The sequence below is a fragment of the Rhinatrema bivittatum genome, chromosome 10 (genome assembly GCF_901001135.1).
Source record: "Rhinatrema bivittatum chromosome 10, aRhiBiv1.1, whole genome shotgun sequence".
Classification (NCBI taxonomy): domain Eukaryota; kingdom Metazoa; phylum Chordata; class Amphibia; order Gymnophiona; family Rhinatrematidae; genus Rhinatrema; species Rhinatrema bivittatum.
In genome coordinates, this window is record NC_042624.1 from 124,476,080 (window position 1) to 124,500,965 (window position 24,886).

General features: G+C 48.1%; 1 protein-coding gene across 1 annotated transcript in view; it reads right to left on the reverse strand.

Annotated features, from left to right (window-relative positions):
• IPO13 (importin 13) overlaps positions 1-24,209 on the reverse strand; it is a gene marked incomplete in the record, with an annotated part of 134,215 nt that extends 110,006 nt beyond the window's left edge. Inside the window, 2 exon segments of the mRNA XM_029618753.1 lie at positions 7,882-8,618; positions 23,906-24,209. Coding sequence (XP_029474613.1) covers positions 7,882-8,618; positions 23,906-23,962 — 794 coding nt within the window.
• Between the last annotated feature and the right edge of the window lie 677 nt (positions 24,210-24,886).

The following is a 24,886-nucleotide window of genomic DNA, read 5'->3' on the forward strand; positions in this document are numbered from 1 at the left end:
CCCTGCTATGACCCGGGCTAGAGAAATCTCCCCTGGAGAGCACAGGAGCGCCAGGCCCCTGCTATGACCCAGGCTAGAGAAATCTCCCCTGGAGACCTCAGGAGCGCCAGGCCCCTGCCATGACCCGGGCTAGAGAAATCTCCCCTGGAGAGCTCAGGAGCGCCAGGCCCCTGCTATGACCCTGCCATGACCCGGGCTAGAGAAATCTCCCCTGGAGAGCTCAGGAGCTCCAGGCCCCTGCTATGACCCTGCCATGACCCGGGCTAGAGAAATCTCCCCTGGAGAGCTCAGGAGCGCCAGGCCCCTGCTATGACCCTGCCATGACCCGGGCTAGAGAAATCTCCCCTAGAGAGCTCAGGAGCGCCAGGCCCCTGCTATGACCCGGGCTAGAGAAATCTCCCCTGGAGAGCTCAGGAGCGCCAGGCCCCTGCTATGACCCGGGCTAGAGAAATCTCCCCTGGAGAGCACAGGAGCGCCAGGCCCCTGCTATGACCCGGGCTAGAGAAATCTCCCCTGGAGAGCTCAGGAGCGCCAGGCCCCTGCTATGACCCGGGCTAGAGAAATCTCCCCTGGAGAGCACAGGAGCGCCAGGCCCCTGCTATGACCCGGGCTAGAGAAATCTCCCCTGGAGAGCTCAGGAGCGCCAGGCCCCTGCTATGACCCGGGCTAGAGAAATCTCCCCTGGAGAGCTCAGGAGCGCCAGGCCCCTGCTATGACCCGGGCTAGAGAAATCTCCCCTGGAGAGCTCAGGAGCGCCAGGCCCCTGCTATGACCCTGCCATGACCCGGGCTAGAGAAATCTCCCCTGGAGAGCTCAGGAGCGCCAGGCCCCTGCTATGACCCGGGCTAGAGAAATCTCCCCTGGAGAGCTCAGGAGCGCCAGGCCCCTGCTATGACCCGGGCTAGAGAAATCTCCCCTGGAGAGCACAGGAGCGCCAGGCCCCTGCTATGACCCGGGCTAGAGAAATCTCCCCTGGAGAGCTCAGGAGCGCCAGGCCCCTGCTATGACCCTGCCATGACCCGGGCTAGAGAAATCTCCCCTGGAGAGCTCAGGAGCGCCAGGCCCCTGCTATGACCCTGCCATGACCCGGGCTAGAGAAATCTCCCCTGGAGAGCTCAGGAGCGCCAGGCCCCTGCTATGACCCTGCCATGACCCGGGCTAGAGAAATCTCCCCTGGAGAGCTCAGGAGCGCCAGGCCCCTGCTATGACCCTGCCATGACCCGGGCTAGAGAAATCTCCCCTGGAGAGCTCAGGAGCGCCAGGCCCCTGCTATGACCCGGGCTAGAGAAATCTCCCCTGGAGAGCTCAGGAGCGCCAGGCCCCTGCTATGACCCTGCCATGACCCGGGCTAGAGAAATCTCCCCTGGAGAGCTCAGGAGCGCCAGGCCCCTGCTATGACCCTGCTATGACCCGGGCTAGAGAAATCTCCCCTGGAGAGCACAGGAGCGCCAGGCCCCTTCTATGACCCTGCTATGACCCGGGCTAGAGAAATCTCCCCTGGAGAGCTCAGGAGCGCCAGGCCCCTGCTATGACCCGGGCTAGAGAAATCTCCCCTGGAGAGCTCAGAAGCGCCAGGCCCCTGCCATGACCCTGCCATGACCCGGGCTAGAGAAATCTCCCCTGGAGAGCTCAGGAGCGCCAGGCCCCTGCCATGACCCGGCTAGAGAAATCTCCCCTGGAGAGCACAGGAGCGCCAGGCCCCTGCTATGACCCGGGCTAGAGAAATCTCCCCTGGAGAGCTCAGGAGCGCCAGGCCCCTGCCATGACCCGGGCTAGAGAAATCTCCCCTGGAGAGCTCAGAAGCGCCAGGCCCCTGCCATGACCCGGGCTAGAGAAATCTCCCCTGGAGAGCTCAGGAGCGCCAGGCCCCTGCCATGACCCGGGCTAGAGAAATCTCCCCTGGAGAGCACAGGAGCGCCAGGCCCCTGCTATGACCCGGGCTAGAGAAATCTCCCCTGGAGAGCTCAGGAGCGCCAGGCCCCTGCCATGACCCGGGCTAGAGAAATCTCCCCTGGAGAGCTCAGAAGCGCCAGGCCCCTGCCATGACCCGGGCTAGAGAAATCTCCCCTGGAGAGCTCAGGAGCGCCAGGCCCCTGCTATGACCCGGGCTAGAGAAATCTCCCCTGGAGAGCTCAGGAGCACCAGGCCCCTGCTATGACTCTGCCATGACCCGGGCTAGAGAAATCTCCCCTGGAGAGCTCAGGAGTGCCAGGCCCCTGCTATGACCCTGCCATGACCCGGGCTAGAGAAATCTCCCCTGGAGAGCTCAGGAGCGCCAGGTCCCTGCTATGACTCTGCCATGACCCGGGCTAGAGAAATCTCCCCTGGAGAGCTCAGGAGCGCCAGGTCCCTGCTATGACCCGGGCTAGAGAAATCTCCCCTGGAGAGCTCAGGAGCGCCAGGCCCCTGCTATGACCCGGGCTAGAGAAATCTCCCCTGGAGAGCTCAGGAGCGCCAGGTCCCTGCTATGACCCGGGCTAGAGAAATCTCCCCTGGAGAGCTCAGGAGCGCCAGGCCCCTGCTATGACCTGGGCTAGAGAAATCTCCCCTGGAGAGCTCAGGAGCGCCAGGCCCCTGCTATGACCTGGGCTAGAGAAATCTCCCCTGGAGAGCTCAGGAGCGCCAGGCCCCTGCTATGACCCGGGCTAGAGAAATCTCCCCTGGAGAGCACAGGAGCGCCAGGCCCCTGCTATGACCCTGCCATGACCCGGGCTAGAGAAATTAAACCTTTAAGGTACCGAAAGGCTGGGAGGCAACGTTTTCTTGGATTTGAGCGACGGGACCGGTGAGCGGGTGGGGGAGAGAATAGAGGCTGGCACCAGGACAAACCCCCCCCCCCCAAATCATTAAATAAGTTTCAGGGTGGGTGGGGGCACACCCCTTTCTTAGCCCTGCTGCCCCCACTTCTTCTGAATCTGCCCAGCCACGCGAGGCCAGATATCCAGAAAGCTTTAAAGTTATTTGGGTACAGGCAGCCAGAGTACTTTAATCGGGGCTATTCAGGGGGACGTTTATCCCCTACATATCCAGGACAAGATACCTGGCTAGTTGGATAACTTGTCTGCTCAGCGGGACGATGCAATAATGCGCTCCTCTGTCAGCGCAGGTTTTTACTCCTGCACATTTTTCTTACTGAATACCGAGCGCTCAGCGGGGTGATGCAATAATGCGCTCCTCTGTCAGCGCAGGTTTTTACTCCTGCACATTTTTCTTACTGAATATGACCGCTCAGCGGGGTGATGCAATAATGCGCTCCTCTGTCAGCGCAGGTTTTTACTCCTGCACATTTTTCTTACTGAATATGACCGCTCAGCGGGGTGATGCAATAATGCGCTCCTCTGTCAGCGCAGGTTTTTACTCCTGCACATTTTTCTTACTGAATATGACCGCTCAGCGGGGTGATGCAATAATGCGCTCCTCTGTCAGCGCAGGTTTTTACTCCTGCACATTTTTCTTACTGAATATGACCGCTCAGCGGGGTGATGCAATAATGCGCTCCTCTGTCAGCGCAGGTTTTTACTCCTGCACATTTTCTTACTGAATATGACCGCTCAGCGGGGCGATGCAATAATGCGCTCCTCTGTCAGCGCAGGTTTTTACTCCTGCACATTTTTCTTACTGAATATGACCGCTCAGCGGGGTGATGCAATAACGCGCTCCTCTGTCAGCGCAGGTTTTTACTCCTGCACATTTTTCTTACTGAATACCGAGCGCTCAGTGGGGTGATGCAATAACGCGCTCCTCTTTTAGCGCAGGCTTTTACTCCTGCACATTTTTCTTACTGAATATGACTGCTCAGCGGGGTGATGCAATAATGTGCTCCTCTGTCAGCGCAGGTTTTTACTCCTGCACATTTTTCTTACTGAATATGACTGCTCAGTGGGGTGATGCAATAATGCGCTCCTCTGTCAGCGCAGGTTTTTACTCCTGCACATTTTTCTTACTGAATACCGAGCGCTCAGCGGGGTGATGCAATAATGCGCTCCTCTGTTAGCGCAGGTTTTTACTCCTGCACATTTTTCTGACGTAAGTTAAAAACCTTGTTAAATACCTGGGTTAATGCCTAAAGAATTCCTGTTAAACCGGTAATGAAAACCAGCACGGATGCATGCAAATCCCATGTAAAAGAAGGTCATTAGCTATTCCCCCGCTATACAGAGAACCGTGTTAAAGAGAAGACAGTTTAAAGCACATTCTCTTAACTCCTGGGTCAGACAGAAGTAAAACAAACTCACACTTCTGGTGGCCAGGTTATTCTATTGCTGAGCCCGTGGTAGTAGACACAGCTGGACACTACCACATGGGCACAGCAATACAATACCATGGCCACCAGAAATGTGAGTTGTTAAAATATGGGAGTAAAGAGGTAAGGGTTTGATGCTGGAAGTGCTTGAAATGAACAAAATGATTTTGCCTGCAAGACTGGCATCGGACATCCCAACCTAGGCGCAAATCTCGCATGTAAGATGATTTGGGCAATACATGCCAAGTGACATCAAAGGATAAGCTCTCTGGAATGGGCAACTATAACCATTAGGGATGCACAGCAGCAAAGTGCGTACTCTTCTGCTGTAGGTGCCATCCCCAGAGAGCTTACCATTTGATTTCACTTGACATAACTTGTCCATTGAGCCTTGTAGGCAAGACTGTGCCTGACTGGGATGCCCAGTGCCAATCTTGCATGCATGTTCATTTTGATCAGACTCCTTCCAACTTCAAACCCTTACCTTTTTACTCCTCTTAACGAACTTTACAGCTAACTCACATTTTAGCACAGTTTTTCATTTAGCTTGCTTTTTTAAACTCCTGTTCGATTTGCATGCCATTAGCTTGATGCATCCTCTGGAGATTCCTGTTTTCAGCGTGTACATTAAGTAAAACCCGCACTAAATTTTAATTCCAATTTTAGCATCAGCTCCAGTGTTTTGTACATTTGCTAAATGCAGGTTTGTCGCTTGGAAACAGATTATGAAACACGTGAATCCGTTCAGAGAAAAAGATCTTCTGGATGGCACGGTAAGGGGAAAAGCAGCAAACCTGCCATTTTCCTCAGTCATTTCCATGTCACGTACATACGAGTTCCCAGAAATACGATCTCCCTCTGGCAAGCATGCATGTGATTATGTTTTTATTTTTGCATCTGTAAATGTTTTGATTGAGCTACATAGGACTGCAGATAAGGCAGCATATACATTTTTTAAATAAAAATAACTAACTAAATGAAAGATAGCGACCAAGCTGAAGATCTCTGTTGCTATGCCCAGGAAGGAAGCTGATCTAACTGAACTCCTTCAAGATTCTTTGACTCAGGGTGGAACTCCCGATCACAGGAGAAGGCGCACCAATGTGTTGGAAGCTAGCGCTTATAGAACATAAGAAATTGCCATACAGGGTCAGACCAAGGGTCCATCAAGCCCAGCATCCTGTTTCCAACAGTGGCCAATCCAGGCCACAAGAACTTGGCAAGAAGATCCCATGCTACTGATGCAATTAATAGCAGTGGCTATTCCCTACGTCAACTTGATTAATAGCCGTTAATGGACTTCTCCTCCAAGAACTTATCCAAACATTTTTTAAACCCAGCTACACTAACTGAACTAACCATATCCTCTGGCAACAAATTCCAGAGTTTAATTGTGCGTTGAGTAAAAAAGAACTTTCTCCAATTAAAACGAATTGTGCCCCATGCTAACTTCATGGAGTGCCCCCTAGTCTTTCTATTATCTGAAAGTGTAAATAACAGATTCACATCTACCCGTTCTAGACCTCTCATGATTTTAAACACCTCTATCATATCCCCCCTCAGTCGTCTCTTCTCCAAGCTGAACAGCCCTAACCTCTTCAGCCTTTCCTCATAGGGGAGCTGTTCCATTCCCTTTATCATTTTGGTCGCCCTTCTCTGTACCTTCTCCATCGCAATTATATCTTTTTTGAGATGCAGCGACCAGAATTGTACACAGTATTCAAGGTGCGGTCTCACCAAGGAGTGATACAGAGGCATTATGACATTTTCTGTTTTATTAACCATTCCCTTCCTAATAATTCCTAACATTCTGTTTGCTTTTTTGTCTGCCGCAGCACAGTGAGCCGACGATTTTAAAGTATTATCCATAAAACAGATACAGCAGGAGGAAATACTTCAATCTGCATCGGGGGGGGGGGGGGGGGGGGGGGGATGACACATGCACTGAAAGAAATTTATATTGCTCTGAAAAAGGTCTTCAGATGCTTTCTAAAAACCTAAAAAGATGGCTCCTTCCTGAGTGCCTCTGCCACGAAACTCAGCTAAGGAGGCACTGGTCTAAAGGCCTCCAGTCTGCGCATTAAGCTCAGTGTTTTAAATGCAATCCACTTCCGAACTGGTATAAGGCGATGAGTCCGAGTGGGGCAGAGGACGCTGAATTGTTTGGAAGGATTTCACAGCGCAGGCAAAGCAAACAGAAGAGCAGCAATCAAGGCTGGGGAGCTCAGATAAGGTCGGATAATCGATTTTATCTGCGTTTACATGAATGCTCATGAAATAAACCTCCCAGGTTTCTCACTTGGTTGATAACTGAAATAATGCAATTTTCAAACTGAGGTTCAGGAGGAACCTTAGACATGAGTTCAAAATAACAGAATAATTTCACAAAAAACTAAATCTAAACAACCCCTCCCCCTCAGATTACAGAACTATTTCCATCCAAAACCAACAGGAATGTCCCAATGGTTCCCTAAGGAATAGGATGGGGGGGCACAGAGCAGGACTGAGGTGCATTAGCAGAGCTGAGTGTGTGGGGGAGGGGTGTAGGGGTCTGGCAGTCTCAGAACCGGAATAGGATGGGGGGGGCACAGAGCAGGACTGAGGTGCATTAGCAGAGCTGAGTGTGTGGGGGAGGGGTGTAGGGGTCCGGCAGTCTCAGAACTGGAATAGGATGGGGGGGGCCGCAGAGCAGGACTGAGGTGCATTAGCAGAGCTGAGTGTGTGGGGGGGGGGTGTAGGGGTCCGGCAGTCTCAGAACTGGAATAGGATGGGGGGGGGCCGCAGAGCAGGACTGAGGTGCATTAGCAGAGCTGAGTGTGTGGGGGAGGGGGGAGGGGTCCGGCAGTCTCAGAACTGGAATAGGATGGGGGGGGGCACAGAGCAGGACTGAGGTGCATTAGAGCTGAGTGTGTGGGGGAGGGGTGTAGGGGTCCGGCAGTCTCAGAACTGGAATAGGATGGGGGGGCACAGAGCAGGACTGAGGTGCATTAGAGCTGAGTGTGTGGGGGAGGGGTGTAGGGGTCCGGCAGTCTCAGAACTGGAGTAGGATGGGGGGGGGGGGGGGGGTCGCAGAGCAGGGAAGGGGCAGGCAGTAGAGGGAAGAATCCCTGCTGTGGTATCTAGAGAAAGTCTTTACCCAAATCGTTTTTTTCTGCACACAAGTCCCATGTACAGGACCTCCCGATACAGGCTCACCTTAGCCTCAGTATATGGAAAACCTGAGGGAGCCAGCGCACCTCTCTGCACTGGAGGGCAGCAGCTAATGCCTCGTTTTACATGTGATTTGCATGGAGCAGCGCCAATGTTTGTGCACAGTCTCACTCACATTTATCATGCACTAAACTCCTTATTAAATGGTGCACACAGCCATGCGTTAACCCCACTGCACACACCTTCACGGCCACAGATGTGAGAGGGGGGAGGGGGTTTCAGCCCTGGAAGAGCAGAGGGGGCTGCAGGCTGGCACTGAGATGCACCGGCAGAGTTGCCCACTATAGACCCAGGAGAGAGTGCGAGAGCAGCAGCAGCCGCACCGCTCACCTGCTCGGAGTTATTTCACTTCCAATCTCAAGTCGAAAAGTGAGCGGCCTTGAATTAACAGCTCCCAGAGGAGGAGGAGGAGGAGCTGCCTTCCTTACCTTTGGGCGTCAGGCTGAGAGATGGCGTTCACGATGGCCTCCACCGCGGTGTCGAAGAGCTCGGCATCCTGCAGGGAGGAGAACGCCGCCTGCATCAGGCTCTCGCAGTCCAGGAGCGGGATCTCCAGCTGCACCCAGCTGGAAAAGCACTTCAGCACCTTCTGCTTGATGAAGCCCGGGGAGTCCTGCTGTTGCAGCAGCTGCTGGAGCAGAGGGAAGACGGAAGCAGACTCCTGCGCCAGCGCGCCGCGCACCTGTCCCTTCCGGTACTGGGGCAGGCGGCTGGTCTGGAACTCCTCGGGCAGCACGGTCAGAAGCTCCAGAAGTGCCAGGCAGCGAGCTCGCCCGTCCACGTTGGAATCCTCCGCCTGAAACATGTGCACCATGTCCGCCGCGGCGCAGGGCCAGGCCTCGGGCATCATGCTGAGTGCCAAGGAAGCCAACGCCACACAGAGGCGCGTGAGCACGATCTTGGAGCCGCTGGCGAAGCGCGTGATCTGGCTGAAGAGCTGCGACTTGAGGCTCTCGTACTGATCCACGGGGATGTCGTTCCAGTAGCGGGAAATCTTGATGTGTAGGGCACTGGCACCAAAATACTGGATCTCCGGTACTTTGTCTGGGCTGAGGAGAAGCCAGCTGAAGTGCCAGGCCTGCGGCGAGATCTGGGCCTGCATTAACCATTTCTGGGCCAGGTTCTTGTTCTCAATGTTTGGATCATAGTACAACTGATGGAGGGCCTAGAAAGAGAGAGAGAGGGAGAGAATCTTGCTTAGCAAAATCAAATGGGGTCCTCCCGATGAAAGAACACTTCAAACACCATCCATCCCCCGCCATGACAATAAGCCCCAGAAACTCTGCCTGTTATACTCAATGGAAAAGTTGAACCAAACTCCTTATTTTAGTGAAGGCTCAAAACTATAATCCAAGGGCCCCAAAATCTGCTCCGTGTTTGGTTCAACTTATGATGGAGTTCAATAGGCAAAGCTTCCATGGCTTCAGAGATTTAAGCATTAACATACGATCATTTCTATCGACATGCACTCTCTCCCCTGGAACATCTGCACACTCAGACGACCAGTGCTGCTCGTACCAGTGTCTGAGTTATCCCAGGCTACACTAGCAAACAATTCAAACCATTTCTGTCAAGGATTTGTTACTTCTTTCTGTATCTGGATGGACGTCTGTTCAGCGAAGGACTCTGTTTGATTAATGAGTGGTTCCCAATACGGCTTATCTGACCGGGACAGTATGTTCCACTTCTGAGCATAAATTCACATTTCATTATCTTCATGAAGTGCATTTTATTCAGCAGTAAATAGAACACTAATATTTAACAATTTAAATAATTCCAAGACTTATGCTTTGATGCAAGAATGAAAAACGGTCACAAAATCCACCGGCCTCACTTTGCACGACTTATCTTGCACATATGGGAAAGGGGAAGGTGGATGAGGAAACGCAGACTGCTGACTGTCCATCGCATTCCCCGCTCTGAGCCTGGGACCGTAGTCCAGAGAAAGGCGGAGAACACGCACCCAGCAGCTCTGACCTCCTGAGAGTCTTCTACTTAATGAGATTAAACAATCTGACTCTCTGCCTGGGATCAGCGGCCAACACTCAGCCACATAACTACTTACCTGGCGAGAAGGGGGTGTAACAGGGAGGAGCTGGTCAGGCCACAGACCTATTCTAAAGGAAGTCAGATAGACGTATTTGGCACTTTTAAATAGCCGGGTTTAATCAGTGGTGCGGCCATGCTGCTGAATATCCTAAAATAGCTGGCTAGGTTTACCTGCCTAACTAGCTTAGCCACACAGCAGCTGAATATGGAATTCATAAATTCCCAAAGGCAACCAACACTAATTCCCCCCCAGGCAAAACTATTCTAGTCTTATCTGAGACCTCCATCCCCTAGCACTACCCTTCATATTCATCCCAAGAATGCTGAAAATCTCCTCCGTCACCTCTGCTGGAAGGGCATTCCAGGCCTTCTAGTCGTCAACGTTTACATTTTGATAAGACTAATACTTAATTCAACATCCAGGCCACTTCCACCCTTACTACCAAGTTCTGAAATAATCCCCGGCGCCACCAAAATTAGTGAGGTTGTTGTAGAAAACGATCTGGCTCCCCCATCCCTCTATGCGGATTCAGCAGCCTTGCGGGATGCCGGATGCTGCTGTAATCACTGCTCAGACACGCGCAGCACCCTGTGCAGGTTATCCCTATAGCAGGCGACGCTCTCATCCCCTGAGCAAGCTCAGAGCCCAGGACTGCTCAGTAAATGACCTGGGGAAGGTCCTCTCATGTCAGAGGTTGCTATGGTCCCAGTCCTGAAGGAAAGGGCGAGGCTTAGGGATGTTTAAGGAAAGGCGTCCAGTGTAAAGGAGAAGCCACAGGGCCTCAACGGGATGGAAACGGTTTAGATTTGAAGAGGAGGAAGATGGAAAGTCAAAGACTGAGGATGAATGTAAAATTAGGATGATGGAAGCGGCTCCCTGCAGAAGGGCCAATGACTGGCTCGGGAAGGGGAAGAATGGACATTACGAACAGTAAAATCACACAGAAAGGATTAACAGCCACCATCAAGTTTGGGTTCATGCACATCACATTCATACTCTGCGGCCGATGCAGAAAGGGAAGGTCAATGGAATGCGCCTTTTCTGCGGGCAAAACGTACTCCTCACATCGTGTAACTACAGCAAGGGTTATTTCTCCCTATATGCATCACCTTGCACTTGTCCACATTAAATTTCATCTGCCATTTGGATGCCCAATTTTCCAGCCTCACAAGGTCTTCCTGCAATTTATCACAATCTGCTTGTGATTTAACTACTCTGAACAATTTTGTGTCATCTGCAAATTTGATTATCTCACTCATCGTATTTCTTTCCAGATCATTTATAAATATATTGAAAGGTACGGGTCCCAATACAGATCCCTGAGGCACTCCACTGCCCACTCCCTTCCACTGAGAAAATTGACCATTTAATCCTACTCTGTTTCCTGTCTTTTAACCAACTTACAATCCACAAAAAAAGACATCGCCTCCTATCCCATGGTGCGTGAACAAGCAATTACAGTGGCAGGACAAGTACTCTGGAATTCAATGCTGGAGGAGTTACGGCTAATGAGAGAGCATAAGCTATTTAGAAAATCGCTAAAAAACATGGCTTTTTAAGGAGGCTTATAATATCTAAGGGTTGAAGAGTTAAGCAGCAAGGAGGTTTAGAGGGGAAGGTCAAGAGTCGCTTATTCATGTTGGATGTTTTATATTATTTTGTATTGGTGTTGTAATATTTATTTAAAATTTTATGTATGTAAAACTTGTAAACCGCCTAGATTGACAATAGGCAGTATAGTATAAATATCCCATCCACAATCAGCTCACACTAGACCTTCAGATCCCTTTCAAACTCTACTCATCCGCAAGTCCCATCAGAGAAGCATATAAAGGAACCCTACTAGTCCCACCAACTAAATCTACCCGCCTAACTTCCACTAAAGAACGTGCATTCTCCACAGCGGGCCCAGTCCTTTGGAACAGACTGACCTAAGACTGGAACCCTGCCTTCTTACTTTCCGAAGAAAACTTAAGACTTGGCTTTTCCTCCAAGCCTTCCCCTAATTCCGAAAGTCTCATTCCAGACTCAGCTCAACTGACGGGACGCTCGCACTAGTCCCAGTACCCTTCATTTGTATTTTACCTCTAGTTAATTTCTGTCTTTCTACTTCCTGGCTACTCCAGCCCCCAAGTTCAATCTCCTTGTTATATGCAACTCTGCTTCGGCTTTCTTGTTTGGTTAACTAGTTAATCCCCAAGTTCCATGTAAACCGGTCTGATATGAATCCCTTCATGAAGACCAGCATAGAAATATGTTAAATAAATAAATAAATAAAATCCCATAACCTTTTAGTTTTCTTAGAAGCCTCTCATGAGGGACTTTGTCTAACACCTTCTGAAAACCCTTCAAAAAAACATAGGACATCTGTGAGGCAAGACTTGCCTTGGGTAAATCCATGCTGGTTGTGTTCCATTAAACCAAATCTAACTGTATGCTCTGTGATTTTGATCTTTAGAATAGTTTCCAATATTTTCCCCAGCACTGAAGTCAGGCTCACTGGTCGATAGTTTCCTGGATCGCCCCGGGATCCCTTTTTCAATATTGGGGTTACATTGGCCACCTTCCAGTCTTCAGGTACAATGAATAATTTTAATGATAGGTTTCAGATTACTTGTAATAGATCTGAAATTTCATATTTGAGTTCTTTCAGAATCCCGGGATGTATACCATTTCATCTGGGCGATTTGCTTGGTCAGGAGACCAAGTCTATCCAGAAACCAGATATGTCCAGCTCTGTGGTCACCCTGGTCTCAGAATAAAATTCTGCAAAATGATCCCAGAACACTCCCATTTATTTCCTTGGGGAGATCTCTTTTAATACTGCATAAGACAGTGGAATGTGCACTTTGCTTAGCTAATATGGGCCTGGTTTATTCCAAAACTCTTAATACATCTGAAAACCACAACAAAGGAATTTTCAGTTTGAAAGACCCATAAGGTGTGAAGCTTGTCCTGGGCCTAGAGCAGCTCCTTCTATACTTTAGCACTACCCGTAAGTTTGTGTTTCTGTTTCAGCCTGGTAATTTTCTCTACAAGGTCTTTCGGCTTCTACTCTTTAAGCCAGCAATTCTCGACTGGTGTGTTGGCAAGCACCGGCAGGTGTGTTGCACACTACCCGGTCTCTCATTGCTCTTCTCTCCCCTTCCTCCACTGGGTGAGAGGCAGACATTCTTTCACTGCTGCCTTGCCACCTGGGCTATCAGAACCTTCAAACCCGGGAACAACCGCAGCATGGCCTTTTCTTCTTCCCGCCCCCATAGCCCGGAAGAGGAAGTGATGCGTAGCGGGCTGCGCGGGAAGAAACTGCCGCTACTTTTCATGGCCTTAACAGCCGCTCAGCTCAGAAGCAGCCGGCGATCAGCAAGGGATGCACCAGGGCTAGCCCCACAATCTCCTCACCTGCTCTATTAATGTGAATGTTCGACTCGCCCCTCTCTTGTATCAAAGTGCGCTCCTAGGAACTCTAACATCTGAGAGGCTCTAGGTTGCCTACAGCACAGCAGCTGGACCACTACTTCTGAGGCCCTGCTGTACTCATGTGCTAACTTGGCTCTTATAAGGCAGTCAATCAATCAAGAGAGGGCTGCACCATGATCCCTTGTCTGCATAGGGCTGACACAACCACCACCACGACCTTGATAAAGATCCTGGAACCGAAAATAGTCTGCATTTTGGGCCAGAATTAACAGGTTCTGGCGAGACACGCCTCCGCCAAATCTAGAGAGGCCACCTACTCCCCCCTTCCTGCACCAAAACGTTTCCAGGCATTCGCTGACTTCTTTTAAACCCAGTACTGGGCAGAAATAACCTCTTTCTTTGCAACTGCAAAATATATCAGACAGGTGCCCTGCTCTCTTTCCTGGCGAGATACAGGCATGATCGCCTGAAGATGTTGCAATTTAGCATTAAAAAAAATGCTAAAAACCTACCTTTTCACACGAGCTTACAACATACAATAACAAACTTTCTACGCTGAACCTTACATTGCTTGCACAAATTAATAATTTTAATGTAAATGTGATGTATTTTAATGATGTATGTTACGATACTGTGTATGTTTTATTGTAAACTGCCTAGACGGATAGACTCCTATCCCACGGTGCGGAATATAAAAACTTTTAAATAAATAGTTTCTTTTACTGCCTCTTGAGTGTAGATGTACATGGGGAGATCATCAAGACACTTGGGCTGGTTTTGTGCATTCAGAAGCAGAACCCTTCTGCATGATGTCCAATACCCACTCTGTGTAGAACCTCAGTAGGCGACTGCATATCATCGGGCTGTGGCTCTTGCTACCGCAGGAGGCTCTGCCTTTGCTCTTTTGGCTCCCCGAAAGGGATTGCTCTTACCTCATCTGCCTGGAGGAGATTACTTGGCTTACTTAAACCTGCCATTCCTGGATGTGCTGGGCCTTTAGGAGTTGCACCCAATACAAGGCTGCCTGAGCCACATAAGCTCTGCAAATAGAGGTTTGCAGGGACATAAGCCCATAGTGAAGGCTTCTTTAAGAATTGATTCTATTTCCTATGCTGCGGGTCCTTCAGAAATGATCCACCCTCTACTGGAATCATGATTTTACATGTAACTGCTGTAACTAAGGCATCAACATGTGGAATCCTAAGGTAACTATTCCTATCTTCCTTGGGGGCAAAGGGTAACTCCACCCCCTTTAAGTCCTGACTGAGGGCCGTCCCATTTGGCGATGGAGAAGGTACAGAGAAGGGTGACCAAAATGATAAAGGGGATGGAAGAGCTCCCCTATGAGGAAAGACTAAAGAGGTTAGGACTTTTCAGCTTGGAGAAGAGACGGCTGAGGGGGGATATGATAGAGGTGTTTAAAATCATGAGAGGTCTAGAACGGGTAGATGTGACTCGGTTATTTACTCTTTCAGATAATAGAAAGATTAGAGGGCACTCCATGAAGTTAGCATGGGGCACATTTAAAACTAATCGGAGAAGATTCTTTCACTCAACGCACAATTAAACTCTGGAATTTGTTGCCAGAGGATGTGGTTAGTTCAGTTAGTGTAGCTGTGTTTAAAAAAGGATTGGATAAGTTCTTGGAGGAGAAGTCCATTACCTGCTATTAATTAAGTTGACTTAGAAAATAACCACTGCTATTACTAGCAACAGTAGCATGGAATAGACTTAGTTTTTGGGTACTGGCCAGGTTCTTGTGGCCTGGATTGGCCACTGTTGGAAACAGGATGTTGGGCTTGATGGACCCTTGGTCTGACCCAGTATGGCAGGTTCTTATGTTATGACCATGCGCTTCAGTGCACTATGCAAAGGAAATGCTTTTGGTGGCTTCCTAGTATCCCAAAGAATATCATTAGGTACAGAATCCGCCAGCCCTAGAGCATAAATCACACTGGAGATGATAGATCTTTGTGGAATAGCTGCACTAAGGCTGAGGTATCTTCTTCAGAAGAGAACGTTCCTTCCTCCTGTGAGCCTCTAGCTGAATCTGGAAGCCTCCCATGACTCCTGTGTAGGGAAATACTCAGGATCATCCTATGGACAAGTAGATGTCACCCCACTGGGAAGATAGGTGGCCCCTGGGGAGGCCACTGAGATGGTTCTACCAGGTTTCTGCATAGCAATACATGCTTGATATGTAACCATAAATTCATGAGCTTTTTAGGAGTCCCTTGAAGTGCAGAAGCCTCCACTTCAATATCTAGAGGAGGTAAAAGGAGATGCCGCTGTCCTGAGGAATAGGGACTTCTGATCCCCAATCCCTGCTCCTGCTGGAGGCAGGTGGCAAGAAGTCCTTTGAATTTTGTTCTGGCTTGCCCTTGCATATGGGGCAGAAAGAGCCGTGAAACTGGGGACCTGTTTTGTACCTCAAGCAAAGCACCTCCTGCCTTTGAGCACTGTCTACAATAGAACAGCTTCTGTACATAAGAACATAAGCACATGCCATACTGGGTCAGTCCAAAAGGTCCATCAAGCCCAGTATCCTGCTTCCAAGAGTGGCCAAGCCAAGTCACAAGTACCTGGCAGGATCCCAAGGGGTAGAAAGATTCCAAGCTGCTGATCCCAAGAATAAGCAAGGGATTTCTGCAACTCTACCTTGATAAGAGTTTATGGACTTTTCTTCCAGGAACTTCTCCAAACCTTTCTTAAACGCAGCTCCACTTATAGCTTTCACCATATTCTCTGGTAATGAATTCCAGAGCTTAATCATGTGTTGAGTAAAAAAATAATTCCTCTTATTAACTTTAAATGTATTACCCAGTAACATCATTGTGTGTTCCTGGGTCTTTGTACATTTTGAAAGAACAACCAACTGATTTGGTGGGGGTGGAGTAAGATGGCTGCCTGAGTTCAGACTGAGGATGCTGACTCTCTTCGTGCGTCTTTTTTGTTTCTTGACTATAGCTCCTAAGAGAAAAGGAAAGATGAGGACTTTCCCTGCGGAGTCTGCTCACCTTCCTGGTCAGCAAATTATCATCTCCTTTATGTCTGGCGTGCCCTGTTGTTCCGAGGAGATCCCCGTTGAAGTCACTACTGAGAGAGGTTTCCCTCAGCCCTTAGGGGCAGGATCGACTGCCAGTTCAGCGGTCTAGCATCTCCGAGGAACTGGCGCCGGATGATGATGATGCGCTAGCGCCCACGCGGGAGGGGGCCGAGGAGTTTGCTATGCCTTACCAACGTGGCAGGCTCGGGTCCACTCGGTTTGCCAGCGAATATCAGCAGAGAGGCGGCTCTGATCTCTTTGTTTTCACAACCTGGTGTTTCATCTACATTGACTGCCTCTGGTTCTTCAGCTGACTTTGCCGGGTGAGTTGGCAACCAAGCTTAAAAAACCTGCAACAGTTACAATGGACGCTGTTCGGGAAGTAATGGAGCACTTAAAAAAAAAAAAGAAACTTTTAGAATTTTAGCTAACTCTTTATCATTTTTAAATGTTAACAAGTTAATACAACTTGACAAGAAATGCTACAGCAGTAATCACATGGAATATAAAAGGAAAAAAAATACAATAGGAAATATGAGATCTCAAAATACTCTGTCAGACTGCAAAAAAAAGGAGATCCAGTGAAAATAAGGAAGGAAACATAACAGAGGATAAAAAAGAAAGTCCATCAAAGGGAAAAAATCTTCAAAAAATGTTAGGCGCCACAAATCACAGAGGTTACAGTACCCTGTCTGGATCTATCATTGAGGAAATCATTTAACTGGGAGGTGTCAAAGAAGACATATTTAACTCCCTGAAATTTAACAACGCATTTGCATGGAAAATATAGCCAAAATAAAAGCCCCCAAATTCAAAACAGCAGGACGCATCAACAAAAAACGTTTCCTTAGTCTGAGCTGCTTTGGACACATCTGGAAACATACGGATCTTGAAACCTAAAAAGGGATTCTCTCACTTACGAAAATTTCAAGATAAAATCCCGATCAGAATCTAAAGCAAAGGTGACAAGTAGTGTAGAAGATACATCATCTTCATCCACTGAGCTTTCAAGAAAAGAAAGATGAGAAGAATCAGGTAAACCAACATCAGCAATAGCATCTCTCGCATGACCCACCTTCGAATTCTCAGGAACATAATAGGCTTTAGAAATAGGAGGAAGGACAAAGCAATCTCATCAGCGCTAACCTCAGGGAGGCCAGGTTGTGGAGGAATTTGGCGCAACTCAGGGGTTAAGGATGACTCAAGGTCTGGGGCAGCCGGCGACAGACCATTGCTCGACAAGCCGCCTAAAGATGCCCCGACGGAGTTAGGAGGAAGATCTTGGCTCAGAGTACATGTTTATTCATCGGACCGGTTGAAGACGAACCGTTGGAAGCTTCCGGGTATGCTTTAGCCTTGCCCTTCCTCTTACCCATAAAGAGAGGTAAAAAAATTTAGAAGACAAAAATTTTTAAGGCAAGAAGGCAGTCAACAGAGCAGTGTCCCTTAGCGTGCGGCCATCTTGGATCTCCCCGTCCCTATCCACTTTGAGGAATCAAATTCTAAGTGTTTCTACTTTTAAAATTAACTCAGTACTATCCAAATTGGATCCTCAGGTATCGAATCATGAGACTAGACTTCAGGATATTGATGTGCAAATTGATTCTGTATCACGAGACGTGGAAACAATTCAAGCTGTTCAAGCTACTTCAATCCAGGAGCATAGCTCTATGTCTCATTGTATTGAGTTTTTGGAAAATTCCTCACATAGATTAAATCTATGTTTTTTTAATTTTCCTAAATTTGTAAGCAAGCTTCCTTTGTTGACTTTAAAAAGATATTTTTGAAATTTTGAAGATTCCTCAGGATAAACATCCCACAATAAATAACATTTCCTTTCTTCCTGCTTCATCTCGTTCTCCTAGTTCATGACGTTGGAAACCAACATGGAGAAGGCGACTGACCCAGAATCCTTTGTTATCTTAGCCTATGTGAACTCAAAAGTGACTTGCTGAGCCTGACCTGCAGGAATTCCAAAAACACCTGGACAAGCAGTTGAAGCTGGCACCACATCGTGATGCCTAATTATAGGGTCACAAAAGCAGAAGGAAACGGTTGGAACTTCAGGCTAGACCATCACTACAGGGGCATCTGTAAACACAGCCTAAGATGTAACGATTGCCCTGACCAACAAGATTCTAACAGAACAAAGGACTGTCTAAAGACGGTAAATGGGCCCCACCTTGGAGAAATACTCAGGATAGCTTAGGAATAACCTTATCATGCTGTTGACATGACAACCTATGTAAATTATTCTCTGGGTAGCTACGCACTTCTAGAATTTCTAACTTAGTACTATATTGTATAAAAGAAGGATAAGTTCATATACAAGGTGAGATGCTGGTCAGTTTGTCAGAGAAAGGGCATCCAGCATCTGCCAAGAATACTTATATTGATCAATAAAAAAATTATACTTTCCGTTAAGTATCGTTCTGATTTTTGTTTCTCTCACCAGAACGGCTTACATCCTTTTTAAATGCCAGGAAAGTTTTGACTTCACCCCCTGTTCCCCCAGCGTCTTAAATATCCTGCATTTATTTGGGCATGTATCTCTTGTTAATTTCTCCTCTTCCGTAATCTCTCTGCCCCCTCCTGTTTCTTTAAAATGATTGGGACATAAAAGATTTTTCTTTTTACGGATGTCTTATTATTATTTGTATTTGGGTCCTGTAGTTTCAAAACAAAGTTGTATGCTTTCTTCATAAAAAATGTCAAATATATATAATAATAAAAAAAAAAAAAAGACAACCAATTAAATGTTTCCTCGTTCCATTCCCCTCTTTTTTTAGATCGCTATCATATCCCCCCTCAGCCGTCTCTTCTCCAAGCTGAAGAGTCCTAACCTCTTTAGCTTTTTTTCATAGGGGAGCTGTTCCATCCCCTTTATCATTTTGGTCGCCCTTCTCTGTACCTTTTCTAATTCTGCTATATCTTTCTTGAGATGCGGAGACCAGAACTGCACACAATACTCAAGATGAGGTCGCACCATGGAGCGATACAGAGGCATTATGATATTCTCTGTTTTATTCTCCATTCCTTTCCTAATAATCCCCAGCATTCTGTTTGTGTATGATATATGAACACAAGATGAGGATGCACCATGGAGTGATACAGGGACATTATGATATTCTCTGTTTTACTCTCCATTCCTTTCCTAATAATCCCCAGCATTCTGTTTGTGTATGATATATGAACACAAGATGAGGTCACAGCATGGAGTGATACAGGGACATTATGATATTCTCTGTTTTACTCTCCATTCCTTTCCTAATAATCCCCAGCATTCTGTTTGTGTATGATATATGAACACAAGATGAGGTCGCACCATGGAGTGATACAGGGACATTATGATATTCTCTGTTTTACTCTCCATTCCTTTCCTAATAATCCCCAGCATTCTGTTTGTGTATGATATATGAACACAAGATGAGGATGCACCATGGAGTGATACAGAGGCATTATGATATTCTCTGTTTTATTCTCCATTCCTTTCCTAATAATCCCCAGCATTCTGTTTGTGTATGATATATGAACACAAGATGAGGATGCACCATGGAGTGATACAGGGACATTATGATATTCTCTGTTTTACTCTCCATTCCTTTCCTAATAATCCCCAGCATTCTGTTTGTGTATGATATATGAACACAAGATGAGGTCACAGCATGGAGTGATACAGAGGCATTATGATATTCTCTGCTTTATTCTCCATTCCTTTCCTAATAATCCCCAGCATTCTGTTTGTGTATGATATATGAACACAAGATGAGGATGCACCATGGAGTGATACAGAGACATTATGATATTCTCTGTTTTATTCTCCATTCCTTTCCTAATAATCCCTGCATTCTGTTTGCTTTCTTGGCTGCTGCTGCACACTGGGCCAACAAAGTATACATGACACCGCCTAGATCCTTTTCCTGAGTGGTGATTCCTAATGGTAGAACCTTGCATTGTGTTGCTATAATTTGGGTTGCTCTTCCCTAAGTGCATCAGTTTGCCCTTGTCTACATTAAATTTCATTTGCATGCCCAGTCTCCCAGTTTTGTAATGTCCTCTTGCAATTTCTCACGATTCTCTTGTGATTTAACAACTTTGTATAATTTGATGTAATCGGCAAATTTGATCACCTCACTTGCTGTTCCTATTTCCAAAGTTGATAACAAATATATTAAAAAGCAGTGGTGCCAGAACGGATCCCTGGGGCGCTCCACTATTCACTTTTCTCCACTGGGAACATTTACCATTCAGCCCTACTCTCTGTTTTCTATCTTTTAAGAAGCAGCAAAGTTGCATGCACTTGTAGCGGTGCTGTTAGATGCATGCGTTTGTAGCGGTGCTGTCAGATGCATGCGGTGCTGACAGATGCATGCGTTTGTAGCGGTGCTGTCAGATGCATGCGGTGCTGACAGATGCATGCGTTTGTAGCGGTGCTGTCAGATGCATGCGGTGCTGACAGATGCATGCGTTTGTAGCGGTGCTGTCAGATGCATGCGGTGCTGTCAGATGCATGCGTTTGTAGCGGTGCTGTCAGATGCATGCGGTGCTGTCAGATGCATGCGTTTGTAGCGGTGCTGTCAGATGCATGCAGCCTATGCTGCTGCCAGTTAATGCTGTCCCATAGGCTGTGGTGATCTTTTGTCATCGACCTGCATAGGCTGCCACTTGACACAAGCTGTGGCACTTCTTGCTGCCACGGTGCCGGTGGTCCATAGCCCTCGGTAGCAGCAAAGAGAAATGCTATTTGGCAGGTCCTCCCCCCGTGCACTGAAACAAATGCACACGCACTAGAGCTCCCTCCCTCATGCTCCTGCTAGCGCCACCCGCAACAACGCTGTTCCCTGCCTCCCTGGAGCCTGCTTATGAAGGCCTCGAGCTGCTACACCTAAGAACCAAGTGTTCACCCGTTTGGTCTTTTGTTTTTTCCCCCCTGCTTTTTTAGCCATTGGCAGAGCCCAACAGGGGAAGGGGGGGAGGGGGGAGGAGGGAAAGAAAAGAGAATGGTCCTGGAAACCCCTTTTTATTTTTAGGGGTCTCACTCCCTGGGGAATCTTCAGACCCCACAGGGTTGCTGTCTTAGGAGCAACAAGAGCTCAAGAAGGCCAGTGCCAAACCTAGGCTTGTGGGAGCCATGGGCCTCTTCACAGAGACAGGTCCACACCTCCCTCAGAGCTCAGAGTGAGATCATAAAAAGGAGGTGTGTGCTCTGTGAGAGAAGGAGAAGGAACGGTGCTCCACCCTTACACTAATTTAGGGACCTTTAGATGATAACTTGAGTCTACAGATCCTAAAGATCAGTAAATGATGGTGGTAATTTGGTCACATCAGGCTCATGTTAGCTGACAAGATCGCACATAAATTACACCAATTTTCTAAGAGGACTTACTGCAACCTCAAAATTACTTGCACAAGTTACACCCGCTAAAACATCTGCACAAATTTCTCAGTAAATTTTACATGCATGCTTTTTAAAACTGAAAAGTATATACATAAGTGACAACCTCTGGGAACCCCTCCACTCAGTCCAGGTAAACATATGCACAAACAGGACATACGCACGCAGGCTGAGCCCTAAATCAGGCAGGCAATTTCTAAAAGCACATCTGTGGGAAAAGCAGCCGAAAATGCCTTTCACAAAAGTGTCCTCCCTATGAACTAAATCCAGGCGTCATTTAGACAAGATGGGCGTTTTATGCAAGCTCCTTTATCCCTACAAAGCATCTGAGATTTAATTTCAAAGTGATTTAAATTGTGGATTTCTCTCTCACTTTTCATGGTTTGTCAGTCCCTTCAAAGCAGATTACAGCACAGTTAAATCAAGTTCCATAAGAATACAAAAAGCAGGTTTATCTGCATCTATCAAATAAATCCACATAAAAAAATGCACAAATCCTAATTTCAAACATTTTAAGTCTGATTTAAGCTTTGTTTGAAATTAGTATTTGTGCATATTTTGTGTATTAAATCAAGGCCCATAACATTAACCATTTACATACATGGCATGTAGTTAAATCTGGTTACAAAATTAGTTTATAATGTGGTCAAATTGAGTTTCATAATGAAGTCTGGTTCCATACATAAAGAGGACACTGGTAGCACCATAGCCTCTCAAATCCCTTGGTAACGCCTGACTGGATCTACAGATACCACATCGAGCAGCAAAGGAGATTCAAGATCTGCACGCTTTTCTTCCCAATGCCTAGAACATGCTAATGAACCGCATTTGGTAGTGCATTGCGTACCACAGGCCTGAGAGGGGGTCAAAGGCCAGATCCAGACCATTAAGTGGACATCTCTAAATATGAATTTTTCATTGAATAAAAGATGGTAAGACATTCACAGTTCCTGCAGTAAAAAAAACAAAAAAACAACTTCTTGCAAACCGGATGCCTAAGTATTCACCCAACCTTGCACTCATATCCATGTCCGATTTATGAAGATTTAATGATAAACAACTGGACAAATTGTTATGATACAGGAAAACTTTGTAGCACATTTACCACAACTAGCTAAAACTCAAATTATTCAGACATTTCAAGGACTGTGCATGGTATTGTGTTGATCATTATGGGGGCAATAATCAAACTGCCTTGCATTGGCACAAACACCATGGGTACATTTACCCATGGGGTTTCATTGAACAAGTAGTTAAAGGTGCAAGACTGCAGGTGCACAAGTATTATTGAAGAGTAGGGGGGGGGTGTAACATGGGGATGGGTGATAACTAGAGAGATAGTAGTAAAATTTTCCTTAGTTACAGGGGGATATGTTGGGATTTAGGTTGTTATGTTATTTCTGCAAAGGCTTTGTGGAAGAGCCAGGTTTTAAGATTTTTCTTGAAAGATTGGGTTGATGAATCTGTTCTTAGTTCTGCTGGGAGTTTATTCCACATGGTGGGGCCGGCAAGTGATAGCATATGTTCCCTTGTTGATAACCTGTGTGTCGCTTTCAGGGACGGTGTTTGTAGGAGTCCAGTGTTTGAGGAGCGAAGGTTCCTTTGGGGAGTATGGCGGTGTAGGTGGGGGGGGGGGGGGGGTAGTCAGCCAGTTGGATTTGTCATATACTTAGACTTATAGACATAATCTCCCTCCCCTGACTTGAGCACGCCCTCAGGAACACCCTCCTGTTAACATGTGTAAAATCCCACTTGTAGAATTGCCCACAACAAGGGGGCCTATTTCTGTGACCTCATAATGCTTCTTTTCTGGTCACATATCATGGATGCAATTGTACGGAAGCAGAAGACTAGTTTATTGTTTCTATTCCCTTGACTGCTGTCTGGTTTTATTTGGGATTCAGCCAGCAGGCTCACTAGTTTTCATGGCTGCTTGCATTATTACAAAGCTCAGTGGCAAGACATGGGAGGAGGGCTGGGTGCCGATTACGTTTGAGTCTTCTAAGAACCAGTGCCCAGTACCATCAGAGGTGTTGGAGGTTAGTAAAAGGAGCTTGGGTCAGATGCAGAGCCAGGGTTGGGAGGCGGACTTTACATGCGCACCTACCCGAAGTGAGAGAGAAGATAACTGGGCAGGTCAAGTTAGCTTTACCTAGCATCACCTACTGTTATTAGGGGTCTTTCGCTGTATTTTAACACTACAGTTTGATCGTTTCTGGGTTAATCCTGGTTCTTTGTTTTGCTGAAGTTTCAATCCTCAGAATTCCAACAAAGAGTCTGTAAATGTTCGTTGCAGCATGCAAGGGAAATCGTTTACAAAAGATCCCCCAAGCCCATCCGCATATGTTGCTCACAGCCATTGCACTTGGTGATCGTGGCCGTCCATCCTGGGCAGGAGGCGCATCTGCACAGCGCTTGACCTTGCCCTGCCTCCAAAGCTGGAGGCCGGCGGCCCAGTGCGGGCAGCGCTGGCCGGGAGGCATTCGCGCTGCAAAGGCGGCGAAGAGTCCGCGTGCACAGGGCTCGGGCGCGCCCACTCACCTTCTCCACGTTCTCCACCGTGAAGTCCACGCTCGGCGGCTCCGGCCTCTTCTCCATGGCTGCGGGCTCCGGCAGGGAGGGGGAGACTGCAGCCGTTACCACCACCGCCGCCCCATCCCGCCGTCCTCTCGCTCGCACACAGACAGCCCGGAGGGGGCCTGAGAGCACCGCACGGGCTGCCCCGGCCGCGCCTGCCAGCCCCTGGCCCGCTAAAAGCAGGCAATCAATCAATCTTTGTGCTCGTCACCGGAGCCGGCCTGAAGGCCCCCGCCTCGCGCGGCATTCTGGGAGATGTGGTTTCTCGGCCGCCGCCCCGCCTCCATTTCTGAATCACAGGCAGGAGGCTGAAACAGCGCCTCCTCTCACTGTGTGACATCAGCTCGGCCAAAGCAGCGCTGTCAGGCGCAATGCTAAGTGACCAATTCACAAAACTGTGGCAAGAGTAGGCCAGTTTTGGCACGGACGTCACCGCCCAGCATGGAGGCATTGCACCCAGCGTTTAGCAGGACGTAGGCCGCGATCACCCCTCCCATATTCTGAATGAAACTAAAAGCCACCAGGAGTAGTCATGGACCCATCCAGGAATTAACCCTCCCGCCTACCCCATTCACTAATGGTGATGGGGACAGGAAAGAATGGTCTCCCCTGCCAGCTCCACCCAGGGTCGGTGCATCCCAATACCCAAACTAGGCGGTCGCCTAGGGCGCCATCCTTTAGGGGGCTGCAAAGTGGAGCCCATCCCACTCACGGCTGAGAAATGCAGACGCTCGGGTCGTGAGCAGCGCCCATTCTGCTCAGCAGGCCACAGGCGTGCACGAGAGAGGGAGGGAGCCTGTGTAAGGGCGCATGTGTGCACGAGAGAGGGAGGGAGCCTGTGTAAGGGCGCATGTGTGCACGAGAGAGGGAGGGAGCCTGTGTAAGGGCGCATGTGTGCACGAGAGAGGGAGGGAGCCTGTGTAAGGGCGCATGTGTGCACGAGAG